This window comes from Furipterus horrens, unplaced genomic scaffold, assembly GCF_987537825.1.
Source record: "Furipterus horrens unplaced genomic scaffold, mFurHor1.1.pri manual_scaffold_7, whole genome shotgun sequence".
Taxonomy (NCBI): domain Eukaryota; kingdom Metazoa; phylum Chordata; class Mammalia; order Chiroptera; family Furipteridae; genus Furipterus; species Furipterus horrens.
The window spans coordinates 74,527,007-74,543,640 of NW_028327177.1; the positions used below are offsets into that span (position 1 = coordinate 74,527,007).

General features: G+C 42.2%; 1 protein-coding gene across 1 annotated transcript in view; it reads right to left on the reverse strand.

Moving 5' to 3' along the window:
• Window positions 1-10,673, reverse strand: part of TMEM64 (transmembrane protein 64) — a 30,023-nt gene extending 19,350 nt beyond the window's left edge. The window contains 4 exon segments of the mRNA XM_090284917.1: window positions 520-675; window positions 9,593-10,155; window positions 10,158-10,528; window positions 10,588-10,673. Coding sequence (XP_090141043.1) covers window positions 520-675; window positions 9,593-10,155; window positions 10,158-10,528; window positions 10,588-10,673 — 1,176 coding nt within the window.
• Window positions 10,674-16,634: the final 5,961 nt, after the last annotated feature.

Below are 16,634 nucleotides of genomic sequence, written 5' to 3' on the forward strand. Positions count from 1 at the left end.
TTTTTATAAAGCAATACTTAAAGAAAGTTTGTTCTATCTCAAAATGTACCAAAAACAAAATTACATTGCCAGTATAGTATTCTAAAAAGTACCAGTAGAAGAGTTCAATAGAAGAGTTACTTGAAGATAAAGTAACTAAGATAAAAACTCAATCCCACTAAATCTCACTAAAATTATCTTCAGAAACATAGTAGTAACACTTCACACTAACTCAAAATAGAGTATTTAGTATTTGATTTAGTGAGAACTTTGAAAATAATCACTGCAGAAAGAACCTGTTTTTTGTCATTCCCTTTTTTGTTTGAGAATACTCAATAAGTGTCCACTCAGTTCTATAAACCTCCATATAGTCACACAATTAAAAATATAAATGTTGTCAAAATATTAAGTATAAGTGAAAGAACAAGAAAAGACATGAAAAGGAAAAATTCTCTAAAATTATTTTCAATAAAATTTGTTAGGTTTAAAATATCAATGTCACACAAGGGGAAAAAAAGCAACCCTTAGCCTTCAACTAACCTGTAAACAAAAAACAAAATATCCACTGATGGTCTGTTCTGTAATGACATCTTCCATGGTCCGCAAGGTGGTACCCAAGTAGGAATTCAGGAGCTGGGTAGGAAGCAGTCCCACTGAAGATGCCATCAGATAGTTGGGTAAAGACAGATCAGTCATCTAGAAGACAAGATTAAAGGGAATGGGATGATTCATTACCAAGAAAACTTTCAATCTCACATAAAACTGTGTACAAGTCTTGCTAGTGGTTTTTCCTTGGGGATAGAGGGAGCTGATATACTTTACAAGGATCTGATTATTGAAAATGATTATAAACAAAATACATACAGAATGTAGAAGATTTAGAATGAAATAAAGTTTAAATTTTTTTAATATTCTATTATTCTACCATTGAAAGAATATTTATTACTATCTCTTTTTTCTAAGATGTACATAAAATGTGCACACATGGAACACTGTAAAAAGTCCTCCTCATGTAATTCTTCTTCATAACATACTTAAATGACACTCTGGTCACGGCGCTTTGAAGCCAGACAACCCTACAATGGCTTCCGGTGCTGAGAACTCCATCAGCTATATCCTGTCACTGAGCATCAATTTTTTCATCTGTAAAATGAGGATAATAACCACCACTCTACATGGTAGTTGTTAGGATCAGAAATATTTTCTAGCAAATGCCTAGCACATGAATGATACTCAAAAAAGGTAGAAATTATCATCATTATGCAATTTCACTACCATTGTGTGGATGCAGTTCAATTTAACCATTCTTCTGCTGTGGAACATTTAAATTACTTCCTTATGTGTTTCTTTGTGCATATGTGATTATGTTTTTTTGTTTTTGTTTTGCCATTATAAATTTAAAAGAAAAAACTCTAATGAAAACCTTTGTATACTAACTACTGTAACCAGTATATGAGGCAATGTCTAAAATATTCCACAAAACCCATCTCTCAGTATTCACAGTCTGTGATCCTTTCCCTAGAGCGTGATTGCACCTAGTCCTTACTTCTAGCAAACAGACTACTACAGTAGTTGATGAGATGTCACTTTCAGTATAGATTAAAAAATAAGTAGGACTTCCATCTCTCCCTCAAGCAGGCAAGCTTCCATGTTGTAAGTAGCTCTATGGGGAGGCCCATGAGGTGAGGAATGGATGTCTTCAGCCAACAGGAGCAAATACCTGAGGCCTGCCTTGAGGCAAATTAGTCCTCAGTCAAGCCTTGAGATGACTGCAGGTTGGCCACACCTTGACTGCAGGTGTGAGAAAGAACTGATTCAGAGGCACCCAGGGTGCTTCAGCAGGATTCCCAACCCACAGAAACTGTAAGATAATGTTTGTTTAAGCCACTCAGTTTTGGAGTGATATGTTACTAATACAAAGTGTCTTTCCATTTTTTTTTTTTTTTTAGGATAAATCAACAGGAATGCAATTGCTGGGCCAAACTGTAAAAACTGTTTTTCAAAAAAAGTCCACAGTGATTTACATACCTATCAATAAGAAATACACTAGTGTTCATTTCATCATATCAACTTTAAGTATGAAATTTCTATCTTTCCAAGTTTGACAAGGATAAAAATATTTCATCATTGTTTAATCTGTACTACTTAATTTTATGTTAATATTACTTTTAAATACACATTTTCTATTTGTACTTCTTTATGGCTTTATTTGTTCACCTTTTCTCCTTTTTCAATTGGAATGTTAAGTATTTTTTATATTTGTTCATAAGGGCTCTTTCTACAGTAAGGGCAACCTTTTGACTATTCTATGTGGCAAATATTTTTCTCTATAGTGTCCCTTATTTTTAATTTTGTTGACATACAATCATTTCTATATTTTTATGTAACCAAGTATTATCAATCTTTTCCTATGATTTTTCCATTGGTTTTAGCTTTAGAAAATCTTTTTAGACCCTAGTGTTAGTTTTCAATTTTTTTTTTTTTTTTTTTGTGGAGCCAGCTGAGTATTTATTTTGGGGGAAAAAACCAAACCCTTTTGATTTGGCTTTCAGTCTGGGGCATGGGTAAGAAGCAGCCCCCAATCAGTAAACTCCCTCACCCCAAGGGTGTGCTGAGGACTGGGGCTGAGCTTTATATGGGTCACTTATGCCCTCCACTCTCCTGCACAGCTCTTTTCCCACCAGCTCGGAGGACAGGAGGGACTGCAGTAGTCGTTCACTTAGGCAGGACATCAGATGACTCAGGCACAAGCTTCCCATTGTGGGCCTCGATCGTTTCACAACCACCATCTTGGAGGAGCTGGGGCTGGTGTGGCTGAAGGAGCTGGGGCCCCATCAGAGCCCAAGCTGGCCTAGAAGCCCAAGCCGTAGTTGAGGTTCCCATAAGCTGAGCTCAGCCCATCTGAGTAGCCACTGGTGGTCTTGGTATGGATCCTCATGTTCTGCATCCCAGACTCCAGCCAGTTCTTGCCCTCCAGTAGCTTGTAGTAGGTGGTGGTTTCCAGGTCCAGGGCCAGATGGACACTCATGAGCTCTTGGTACTCACACAGCTGCTGAGCCATGTCCTGCTTAGCAGTTCTCAGAGAGGCTTCCAGCTCAGCCACCTTGATGGCCATCTCACCATGCTGCTTGGCATCAGTGATGGTGGTCTCCATGGTGGCCCTTTGGCCTTTGAGGCCATCGATCTCAGGCTGGATTTGGCTGATATTCTGATTAACTTCAGAAATCTCTGTCTTCATGTGACACAGTCCATCCCTGTGCTTCCCAGCTAATGTCTGCAGCTCCTCATACTTGATCTGGTACATGGTCTCAGCCTCAGCACAGCTGTGGTTGGTGATTTCGTCATCCTGGGCCTTGACCTTGGCAACGACGCTGTCCAGGTCCAGGGAGGGGCTGTTGTCTATGCACAGCATCACAGGCATGTCAGAGATCTGGGACTGCAGCTCATAAATCTCTTCATACAGCTGCCTGTAGAAGTTGATTTCATTGGTTAGCCCTTACAGGCAGGACTCCAGCTCTACTTTGTTCATGTAAGCTTCATCCACATGTTTCTTGAGAACAAATTCATTCTCCAACTCTGTGCCCTCATTGGTCTCATCCTTGTACTTACTCTGCAAGTTCTCCACCAGCCCCTACATGTTGCCAAAATCCACCTCTAGTCTCAGTTTCTCCTGGGCCAGTGTTTCCAGCTCTCACCAAAGGTTGTTGATGTAGCTCTTGAACATACTGTCCATGTTACTGCAAGTCATCTTCTGCTGCTACAGGAGAATCCACTTGGTCTTCAGAATCTTATTCTGCTGCCCCAGGCTCCACACCTTATCAATGACGGAAGCAAACTTGTTGAGGCTTTTGATCTGCTCCTTTTCCTGGTTGCACACAGCCTGGATGTTGGGGTCTATCTCCAGCTTCAGAGGGCTCAGCAGGCATTGGTTGACTTGCATGGCTTTGATGGTCTGCATACTCCCAGCTCTGCCAAAACCCCTGCCCAGATTCATGTTTGCACCCAGGACAACCTGGTAGCCACTGGACATCAGGGAAAAGGCCAAGGAGCTGATTCTGGGCCCACTTATAAGCGACTGCTGAAGGCCTGGGGACCCAAGGTGGACACCTTGTAGGTCTTCTGAGTCACCCTTGTGGACATGGTAAAGGCTGGAGTGGAGGCAAGGAGGCCAAACCAGATAAGAGATTTGAGAAGGAACCAAAAAGCTGCTTTTTCTGATGTTGGTATTTTTCTTTTTTAACCTATTCTTTCTTTTTTTGATTGCACTTTCCTTTGTAACATTTACCACTATTCCTCCTAGAATTTATTTGGCTTAAATGTAAGGATATAGCCTATTCCTCCCCTTCTTCAATAGCCAATTTTCCTAGCATTACTTGTGGAATAATTAATAACTTCTCCAGTGACCTGTGATGTTTACTTTATTTAAAATAAATAAAGTAATTGTTTATAAAAGGGTCTATATGGGGCTCTAAAATCTTGTATTATAGAGACTATCAGTTAATATCTTTCTCTCCTTTTAAAAATTGCTGTAAGTATTCTTACCTATTTATTCTTAGAGATAAGTTTTAGGATTACTCTGTCATTCAGAAAAATTACTCAATTTTATATGAAGAACTTTTTTATATGAAGAACTTTTCTTTAGTATAAGCATGTTAATATATATAAAATAAATAAATATGACAAAAATAAATCTCATATTTTGCAGTAATAAAATATTACATGTTTTTGAAATTACCTTTAAAATGAACATATAAGTTACTAAATATCAAAGCAAATAATCAGTCCATAATATAAATGTAATGAAGTTTCTCTGACTAGTTAGAAAGATCATTATAGTCTATGACAAACTATAGGTTTATAACTTTTACTCACTCAACAAAAATTTATCATATGCCTTCTCTACATAAGGCCCCACTCTAAGTAGAGACAAAGATACAAAGATAGAAAACCATAGCTGCCTTTGTAGTCATTTTAAGTCATTTTGTGCTATACTTAATGATAAAATGTTCATTACATTCCATAAAAGGTCACAAAACTCACTTATAATATTTACTTCCAGTGTCACAGAAGCATGCATTAACAAATGCAAAGACTAGAAAAATAAACACTAAAATATTTTCTATTTTCTTCCTCAAGAGAACTTGTATTTTTCAAAGTTCTTACAATGAACACATTTTGTAGATAAAATAAAAAGAACAAATACTGTTAAAATCAGTTTTTAAGACTTCTCTGCTTTTAAAGAATTTTTTTTTAATCTAGGAAGGGATAATAAGACATGCATGTGTATATACAAAAGGGTAGAGATGTAGATTTGTGAATTGCAAACCCATACAGCACTGAAACCAGGAGGTCTTTGAGAAACCTAGCTCTTCTCAGACCAGCAGAACCTAGGTAAGTCCACCACTCTCCCACTGACCAGCAGTGTGATCTTCAGCTAGTGACTTCACACACTGTGCCTTGGCTGACTTAGCTGTTAGGTAAGGATCAGGGTTGATGTGAGCATTAAATAACACACATGTTAGAGAACAGGGCCTTGCACTTAGTAAGTGCACTATAAATATTTGTTAAATTACAAAAAAAAAAAATCTGAGTGTCAGTGTTCTCATTTTGGCATGCAGGGGATAGAAGGAAATGTACATAATGAGCAAACTGTATTTTATCACAGCTACATAGCAGGTATTAAACACATTTTACAATAGAAAGTATGGCTCAAAAGAGTAACTATAAGTAACTCAAGATGTAACAGTAAATGTTAGAACCAAGTCTGACTTCAACTGTGCTGACTTTTGTCCCCTACAGAACTCAGCCTCTCCATCACTGACTCTTCCTTAAAGGACTGTTGTAATGATTAAGGGATTTCATGTAGAAAATTCTGCTCTGTAACTATGACATGGTATACAACATAGTAATAAAATGATCTTTTATGCTACGGTCTATGTTTTTATTTTAAATGTACTTTAGGTTTCAAAGATTTAACAATAATTGAAACAAAATTTCCCATGTGGATTTAAGAGACAGAAATGACCAGAGACCTGACTTTTTAAGCTTTTTTTTATAACAAGATAAAGGAGAAAGAGTGATTTTTAGGATCTCCTATAGAATGAGAACAAAATCAAATCCCTTTGGAAGTTGCAAGTACTGATATAAATATTGTTACCCATAAAAAACAATTATCATGTAATATATTTTGAATTAAAGGCAACATTGCACAGGTCATAAAATTAAACTGTAGAAGTCCAGATGATTCCAAAGGAACATCTTAGAGGAGACCTTACAAAAAATACTTTAATATTTACTAAATACAGAATTGGATGTTACTCGTGTGAATGTTTCTAAGTTTTTGAATTTATCAACAATTTTCATCTAGATAATGTTACTCTTTTAGGATTTGATCTCCTCCTCTACCTGCATTAGCTGTCCTTTCTTATTGAACTAGTTTCTTTATCCAGCAATTGATAAATAGGAAAACCTGAAGTTTCAAGTCTACAGACAAGATTTGCTTTGTATGAATCAGAATTATGTGTCTACCTCTTAGAGTGCCAAAGATTATATAAATTAATGCATCAAAGGGCACACAGTAAACTTGGAATGGCAAAAAAAAAAAAGGCTGGTGAGTAGCTATGAGTCTTTGGAATTTGTCCTGAGGGGACAAGAAAACCCACCTATGGGTTTGCTGTAGGAGAGTACCAAGATCAGATCTACCATCAGTAAGACCTACAGAAACAAGATTACACAGAAAACAGCTTTAACTATTTCCCAGCAGAAAAATTGGTGCGTTTTTAAAAGAAGAAAAAAATTAAATATGTATGTGGGAAATTATATTTATGATCTAAGAATTGATACTCTATAGTGTTATGTACTTATTTTCTATTTAAAAAGTTTCAAAAGTGGGCTGTCAGCCTGCTTATTGCTTCTTAACACACATGGGAGAAGGAAGAATTACGGTTGAGAACAGGCAAGAAGGGGGAGAGCCCCTTCCTTCTTCTGTCACTTTACAATCAGCTCCTGCTAGTGAAGGTCACTAGCTCCACCACTGATAATAGTATGTAACTGCTAACCGTTATTGAGTGTTGACTATGAGCCAGGGAAAAGACTGCCTTCATTGCATCAGTTCAATTAACCCTAACTAAGTGGGCACTGTTGAGGGTTGCCTGTTTCCAAGCCTGTGCCTCTCAGGACCACTACACTTCAGTCCTCTTTGAGGTGAAATCAGATAAATTTCTTTAATCATGGGCATTGAAAAAATAAGTCTTAACTGGAATGGGGGGTGGATAACTTAAAATACAGGAAGGGAAGAAGAAAACAAGAGAAATATGCCTGAAAAAGAGGGCAACAGTGGGTTGCCAGAAGAGCACGGGAGTGGAGAGTGTGGGGGTGGAATGAAGGTCTTAAAGGTAGAAGGCCAAGTTGCACTAAAACAACATCCGTCCCAACTTTCTTTTCACTCACATATCCTAAGTGAATTCAGTAACTGTGTGTGTTGAATAATGGAAATGAACAAGATGTATAAGACTATATCCAATAGCTTCACAAGGCTCTCTGCACATGTCCACGAGTAAGAATTTTCAGTGTGATGCACCTAATCAACCAATATCAAGCTCACCACTCAGCTTTGCCACTTCTGACGGGGCTGACCCTCAACAAGCCTCAATACTATTAATTGAACCTCCAATTCTCACTTGATAAAATTGTGTCAATAATACCTATTTTAAGAGACCATTTTTTCCCCTTCTTTTCTCTTGACCCCACAATGCCAAATTGAGAGCTGTCCTTAGTCAAGCTCTTAATTTGCACATACAAAATACAACTTCTTACTCAATATGTTATAACGACATTATCAAAAACACCTTATTATTACAAGTCCAGAATGAAGAAACAGGCCATGGATGACATCCTATCATCAGACTATAGTGTAAAGTTTGACTCTATCATTTATTTACCACCTAGGTGACCTTGGGTAATTACAGTAATGCTGACTAAGTCCAAGATGTATTAATACATGTTTGTTAAGCCAGGTTCTGTTGCATGTTATTTACCTGATGTACTCTTCTCAATAATCCTGCAAAGTGGGTACCACTACTTTCCCGATTTACAAATAAGAAACTGAACCACAGAAAGAATAAGCAGCTTGACCAAGGTCAACAGTCTGAGCAGTAGGACTCCCTGTACCAGCTATGTGTTCCTTACTATCCGACAGCAGGATACAGGGCATGCATGATCATCTTCTGCAGGGCTGGTTTAAAGTTTAGGCCAGTGTGTGGAGAGCAGACACCCAGCAGATGGACAAAAAAGGGACAAGGATTACAAGGATAGCACTATACTGAAGAACTAAACAAACTTCCTTAGTCCCAACCATCGTTCATGAAAGTTCATGTTTATACTTCATACTGTAGGAGACTGTGAAAGGGAAAAATTTGAGGCTGAGACCCTACCCATCTACAGTAATGCCAAACTTGATCTCTACAGATAACCCCTTATGTACTTCCAGGCCTCCACCAAAATTCAGTCCACAGTCATTGATGCTGCTTGTGCGACAAGATGAGATTTGCAAAAGGATTTCAAAAGAAAAAAATAAAAAATCTTAATTTCATCATGAAGAGATAAACTGCTTAGCACTAATAGGAAACAAAATGAGAAAGTTTCTAGACTAAAAATGATTTATTTTCTAAACAAAAACAAGTGCCAGAACCACTAACAATATATAATGTAAGCATTCTTATGGTTTTGAATGCTATCTCTCTTTACTTCATTTCTTTAAATCTAGCTGAAAGCCTGCGTTCCTGAAAAATCTCTGAACTATGTAGAATCAGTTAATTTGGTGAACTCAGTCATCTCGTCCAACCCCTTCACCTTAGCAAAGGGAAAGCACAGGCAGCTAGGCTAGTAATGTCCAAGTCACTAACTGTGTGAAGAGGAGCCCTTTCTTGCAATGGGACTGTCTCCTCACAGGCAGGGTTTCTGTTCCTCCAACAACTGCAGAAGGAAAGGAGGAGCTAGAGGAAGTTAAGTGCAAAAGCAGAACATACACAGAAAGTCTGGAGGTGTATAAAGGAGAAAAACATGTTCTCTGAGCATAGGTTACCTGGTGATTTCAAAATTAAGTTCCTTCAAAGATTTAATAAGCAGGAAGATTTTCCTCTTTACATTATATTAAAGCCAGTTAGGGGACAAAGAAAAAGCCTATTACATTTAGGAAACTCAAAAATGTGGAGTTGGCAGCTCCCAGGCCCATTATTTACCGCATGTTATCAAACACTGGAGTCAAACTGATTCAGGCGACAGAGAAGGCTAGGAACGCAGCCGTTATCCTCTGACTGTCGCAATGCTACTAGAGACCATGACAACGGACATTTCCATTCATCTGCACTCACAGCTACGAGGGGTGTTCAGTTTTAGTCAAACTCGCGCATAAAGGGGGTATTTTTCCTCTGCCGGACTACCACTGAGGGCCCGACCCTGATCAACTTTATTTGTGTGTGCTTTCCCAGGATGCTAGAGAAAGTCTCTGTAACTGCTGTTGTTGTCACCTCTCGCAGCCACTGATCCCATGGAGCGCCCTCTCGCGCGTCCCAACCGCTCAGACATGGAGCAGAGGCCCGCGGGAACCACTCACCGAGAACACTGCGTTCTGCAGCCCAAACGGAATGGGGGTCAGCCTGGCCAGCGCCACCACTTTGAGGCCGCCGACTCCCTCCACCACACGGATGACTGCGCTTAGCCGCTCGCTCTCCCGCACCCGGGCAGCCACGCGTGCCGCTAGCAGCCGCCGGCACACCACGTGCGCGACACCGGTGCCGAGCAGGACGCCCGCCACCATGAGCGCCATGCCCAGTACGAAGCCGTACAGGTACCCAGCAGCCACGCTGAGCACGATGTAGCCCCAGCCGCACGGGAACGACACCGCCACGAAGCCCAGCACGAAGAGCAGCAGGCTCAGCAGCGGCGGCAGGCCCTCGGCCCAGAGGAGCAGGTGCTGCAGCGAGCGGCGGGCCAGCGCCAGCGAGGCTAGGCCCAGCGCGGCCAGCAAGCAGCCCAGCGTCAGGCCCCGGCAGCCGCAGGCTCCGCCCGGGCAGCCGCAGCGCGCCCGCCCCACCTCGGCCACACCGCCCACCGCCCCCGGGCCGCCTGCCGGGGCTGCGCCCTCAGCCGGCAGCTCCGAGGCCGCGGGTGGGCCGGGGTTTCCAGACCAGCGCCAAGCGGTGAGGCGGCCCCGGGGTCCCCGCGTCCGCCCGCCCCGTCTCCTGCTGCAGGGTCCAACAACTCAGCGTCCACCGGCGAGTTCCTCAGCCGACCAGCTCCTCCACCGGGGCGCCCGTCTGGCGCGCGTCCATGCTGCGTGTCCGCTCGAAAGCGGGGAGGTCCCAGAAAGGCCCGAGGGCGGGCAGCTGGCGGCGAGTGACAGGCTAGCGGACAGAGGACCCGCAGAGACTGAAAAACTCTGGACCTTAAACTGCGAGCCTGCCCCTTTCCAGCCAGGGGGCGGGGCTCGGGGCGGGGGCAGGGGCGGGAGCGAGCGGCCCTCTGGCCCCGCCCCTCGTGACGCAAGGCGCTGCCAGGTCACAGGGCGTGCAGTCCGGGACGACCGGTCGTCTCTTCAGGTCAGCGTACCCGGCCCTGGGACCCGCCTTCACCCTTTTTGGTGGTCTCGACGTCTCTGTCGGACCCGCAGCGGTTTGCATCTCCCTTGGGGACATTCGTCCGCTGTTTGGAGGGCTTGCTAGCCGTTCACCTTCCCGGGAGGCGAGATCCCACCTGGGTCTCTGGTACCCAGGTCCACCTGAGTCAGACGCTTGGAGAAGGGGCCCTCAGACTTGCGGGTGTTTCCTCTTCCCTTTGTCCTATAAAAGATTCGTGTCCTCCTGTTCTATGCGCATGGTACGGCTGGGGCTCAGCGTCTTCTGGGAGCGGAGGTGACAGCACAACCTCATTAGCCGTTGTGAGGACTGATAACGACCAAGTTGCTGGCCCTCGGCCTGGAATCGGGGTGCCCGTGTCACCTGCGCTTCCCTTGACCTTCCTTCCACCTCGGTCACCAGGCGCCTGACGGGACACTTTGGGGACAGCTGTCGTCAGGTGCCCACAGAAACACTGTTGGGTAAATAAAGGATCACAGCTTACAGGGGAATCACGCAGGAAGGAGAACCACGCAGGGGACTAAGAAGCCACGAGGTCTGAGACAGGGTGCCAGTCACGGAGCAAGGAAGACAGAAACATCTACAGGTGGCTACTGATGGGATGTTGTGAGAGAGGGACAGGAGTTAAACGTAACATCTGGTAAGGGGACGGGGGCTGCGGGACTGGGTGAAAAAAGTGAAGGGATTAAGAAAAAGAAGTCATAGATACAGGCAACAGTACTGTGATTAACAGAGGGGAAGGGAGGTGGGGGGAGGTGGAAGAGGGTAAAGGGGGAATAAATGACAATGGAAGGAAACATGACCTGGGATGGTGAACACACAATACAATATACAGATTATAGAATTGCACACCTGAAACCTATATGATGGTTTTACTAACCAATGTCACCCCAATAAATTCAGTAAAAAAAGAAAAAAATAATAACACGTGGGTTTCTTATTCCAAGAAGGGGAAGGTACTGGGGGCACAATTTATGGGACAAATAAAAAGTTCAGATGTGGCACATGAGAGAGAAGTGAAATGTCTGGTGCAATTCCACAGCAGCATTTTAGTATGCATTTGAAAACGGATAGAAGTGAGCAATGGGGTGTGTCCTAGAAAGTGCAGTGTTAGTGTATAGGCAGGCTGGTTTTGGCTCAGTGGATTGAGCGTCGGCCTGCGAGCTAAGTGTCGCTGGTTCGATCTTCCAGTCAGGGCACATCAGAGAAGGAAAACTCTGACTCCAAAAAACCTCCGCTGCCTTGCGGCATACCTCTTCAGGGGAACGGCTAAGGGAGTAAACCCCGACAGAAAATCCGGAGCCGGAGTCCCTAAGGCGGTTTGACGTTGTAGTCAACACCGGCAACTCCTGCGGCGCACCTGAAGCCAAGCTGTATTGACTCCGTCTTTCCCTTGGACCCTTCAGCTGCAGAGAGAGGGGGGGTCTGCTGCATGGGCAACAGCAGACCCTCCATATCACCCTGCCCAGGCTCTGTAGCTTCAGCCTTACTGGAGAGGACACTCCAGCGTCATCGCAAGATGTCGATTCAACACGGGAGGAGACAGATACCATGTCACTCCTGAGTCAGACTGCACAGCCATTCTCGGCGGTGCAGATAGACTCTTAAGAAGCTACACCATCGTCTCGAGACAGACGGCTGCTGCCGCCGCCGACGAGTGTATAGGCAACAATGGAAGCCCTGGTGATAGGGGTGCCACATGAGTCCTGTTTTCATTCAGGTTGTGCCATCAGGATAAGCTGCACAACACTCTGCCCGTGAACTGTGAGCACAGCATTCAGTTGCTGACGCACAACCTTTCAGGACTCTCTGTGCCACAGCAATTGAGAATGTTCCAGCATGCCCTATCAGTCTGGGTCTTGGAGGGATGATGATGCCCAATGAGTCCTCTCCACCCATGAGTGAGAAGTAAACCTTGGCTGTTTTAAGCAACTGATATTTGAATATTTTATTTGTCACCAGGGCAGATCTTTGTAACTTCTGACCAAGGTAGATGAAAAGAATGAAACCAGTGTGTTCATTAGACTATTTGCATGCAAGAGAGACCCAGAGACCACCTTGATTAAAAGGGTGAAGCAGGAGTATTCATGTGAATAGATGAGTAGCCGTTAGGAACCTAGGCACCTTGGAAGACAAGCTGTTCTCATTTATTTTCCATTATATCTCTGTTCTTTACCTCTTTAATCTATTTTCACAGGGCCAACTGGTAATCTTTTTATCCTCTAATCCACATTGGGTAAGGAGAGCAATTGAATTGTAAGAACCTTTTGCTTGAAGCCAAGTCTAAGCTTCCAAATAGCCCCAGGCTCACCCTGATCGAAATAGTGCCACCCCCACAAAAGACACCACCTAGCTCTCCTGAACAGGGAGCTCTGGTCAGGGCAACACAAATTATAAGGGGACCTTTCCAATCTTGTCCCATTACAATTATTTTTTCACAGATTTGTGAAAGTTACACTTTACAAGTGGAAATAATAGTCGATTGTGAAGAAGGGAACAATAACTCCATTATGAAGCATTTGTGATGGGTGCATCAGAGTGGTTGCAAGTGGTCTGATGGCAGGAGCCAGGGAAATAAATGACTCCAATGGGATGGCCATTTCCAGAGTGCTCTTAGTTCTGTTACTGGATTATATGTAACTAGATACTTGGAACTGAAGTCTTTCTCAATACTTTGAGCTAACTGTGGAATTTAACCAATCTCCTGCAGCTCCTTCTGTCCAGCATAAGTTGCTCTAATGTTATGAGCACACATCTTTTTGAGCACAAGTCCAGTGTTCCTCTCCTTCACTGCTCTTCTCTACATATCTGATCCAGAAGAAAATGGTCTTGATGCAGGTGGCGGGTAAGGACTAGTAGAAATGGGGGAGGCACCCACTTGTATCAGTTACGTAATTGATTAGCTAATTATGGAAAATCATAGGCTGACTCTATAGATATAATTTCAATTTCAGAATTGTCAAAAGATTTATGTTACCAGTTTCAGGTATTTTCAATTCTGAAGGAAATAGTATCTCATGGTTCAGTTAGAAAACTGTGCACGAAAATGCCAAACCTTGCAGTTATTGTAATTCTGTTAGTGTACAAGTTGGTGTGCACATAGTGTTGATCAGTCTAGCTACCACATTAATACCATATAGGGATATTAGGGAGAAAATGAGTATAGAATATCCCCTTTAAATTTTTGTTTAGAAAATAAGAAAAGGGAAAATTCAGATACTGCCAATGAGTGACTGATATAATGGGAAGGGTCTAGTCAAGGAACAAGTATAAAGGACCCATGGACTTGGACAACAGGGTGGGGATTGACTGTGGGAGGGGGCAGGGCAAGGGAGAACAATGGGGGGAAATTGGAACAACTGTAATTGACCAACAATAAAATAAAAATACTTTTTTATGTACACATACACATAATTATGTGTTATTCAATATTATTTAAGTATGTATGACTTTTCACCTCTCATAAATTAAGAATGAAAAAATATTTGACTAGAGAACATTTTTAAAATTTGGATTTATGTCAAGACTTTGTGTTATTCATTAGGTATGAATTAGGGAGACAGGCACACTCTGCTGATCTCAAGCAGAGTGACCCATATGGCTGACATTCTTCCCCTCACATCTTTATGTTATTCCCTCTCAAATCTGTGCTGTCAGCTGAACAGCAAGAAGTGGGACACATTGCCAGGAAAAAGAGGATTCATCTTCAGTTAAAAGAAAGCTAAAAACAAAAAGAAGAGCACCAGAGGAGTATGTAGGGGACCACTCCTTGTGGTTTCAGGAATTGTAGCTCAAGCCATGAGCCAGCCCCCGCCCCCAGCCTGGGAAGGCCTCTAAGTTTCAGCGGAAAACCGAAAGGTTGTGTGTCAGACAGGACCAAAGGCCACTCAGAGGATTCCCATGGGGATTGGATTTAAAGGATCCATATTATGCTTTAGAGCTTGCTCCACTTTTCTTATTTCTTAGTTATTATAACTATAAACAATATATAGCTAAAAATGTATGAAGCCTTGCACCTGATGTCAGCATGGCATTAGAATGGTTAGTAGACCCTGACACAGACTGGTCACTATGTTCTCTACACTGATACCTATAATCAGTAACTGTCAACTGTAACCCAAGCATCTGAAAGCTTATTGATGATTCATAAGTCTTGACCTTGTATCTCCCGAATCCCCTCCTCAATAAAAGGCATGGGAGATGGAAGTTCTGCACTCTTCTCTTTTAGAGAGATTAGCCACTTCCTGTCCCCCCAGACAAAATACAGTGTCCTGGATAAATTTGTTCTACCATGGTCATGAAAACTGCTGGACAGAGAGTTTCCAACTGAGCCAGGGTGTTGGAGACAGCTTAGCCTCAAGAGTAGACAGGCTTGTCTGCTCAACCACCAAATAAGACATTTACTTCTCCATAATAACTGGGAACATCTATGATCCCAGCATTTTCAAGGACACACGAAGGGTGAGACTTTGCCCTCAAGGATCCATCTTCCAGTGTGAAAGGCATAAATAATGTAGCGCATGTATTATATACAATGACAGCAGAGAGGAAGGAATGACTAGGAGTCAGAGAAAGTTTTAAGTTTTGTAGCACAGCAATATTTGAGATGGATGTTGAAAGATGAGTATATACTTATTTATATCCTGCTCATTCCAGAAGTATTTAAAGTGCCTTATAGGAGTTGATCAGACCTTGGAGAAATAGGATAGCATTTCAGACACAGGAAGTGACAAAGCACAGACATGATGTATTTGGGAAGTGGTGACAAAATCTGGAGGCAGATGCAAGGCAGATCACATGGTAATTGTGTTATTCCTGTTAGTAGTGGTTTTCAAACTTGAGCACATAAAAATGAGGGCTTTTATAAGCACAGACCACTGGGTCCCATGTTTAGAGATTTGGATTCTGCAGGTCTGGAGTGGAAGAGGGCAAGAATTTGTGCAGTTCTTATAAATTTTCTAAGTGATGCTGATTTGGCTGGTCTTGGGACCACACTTTCAGAACCACTTCTAGAGTTTAGAGTTTATCCTATAGTCCAGCAATTTCAACCTTTTTCATCTTGTGGCACACATAAACTACTTACTAAAATCCTACATTACAAAAAAAAATAGGTATATATTTGATATATTTGATTCATTCACTCCAGGTGGCTACTGTGATGGCTGTTGTCACTGTTTTATTCGACAATGTAGGGAAAAGAGATCAATGCCCTGACTAACTAGGTGTTGCAAGTTTTAAAAATTCTTGCAGCATACCAGTTGAAAATCACTGCTATAGTCAATTGGGAATACCAGGAATTTTTATAGCTTGAGAAAGACTCAGTTTTGGATTTAGAAAGTTTCCTGCCAGCTATGAGGAAACCGGGGGGGGAACAGATGCTAGGTTATTTCACGTGTCCAAAAGACAAAGTCAGCAGGCCTCAACCCATTTATGGAAATATGAAATAAACTTGAAAATGCCTACAGGCTTGATTGATATTATTTGCAACAATTGAATATAGGGAATGAGAAAAAGAAGAAACCTCAGGATATCAAAACTACATTTTACAGTGTAAATAAAATACTGTAATATTTATGTTTTCAAAAAATCATGCCACCAAAATCTTAAAAATAGGTTCCAACAAATCTCACAATGTATCAGATCACTTTCTTGAGAGTGCCGTAGGTTAGGTCTTTACACCTTTACAGCTAAAGGAGAGATGATTTAGCCATGGTCATTCAGCAGTCACACCTTAAATATGCATGACAAGAAGCCCACTAAAGTAGGATCAAGGCTTCCTAATGCAGCATCCTCTAGGAGTGCTGTTTATCCACTGCGCCCACTCTGAGTATCAGAACCTTAGCTTTCAGCTATTTTTTCAAACTCAGTAGACTCTTAATGACTGTAGGAAGTCCCTCCAACCATGAAGGATAAATTGAGGCTGGCTGAAACTACAAAATGGAAAGTGAAGTATATATGAGTCAAATGAATTATTATAATGAATGCATAATAACATACAGTGAGGTTTTGAATTAATTTCCA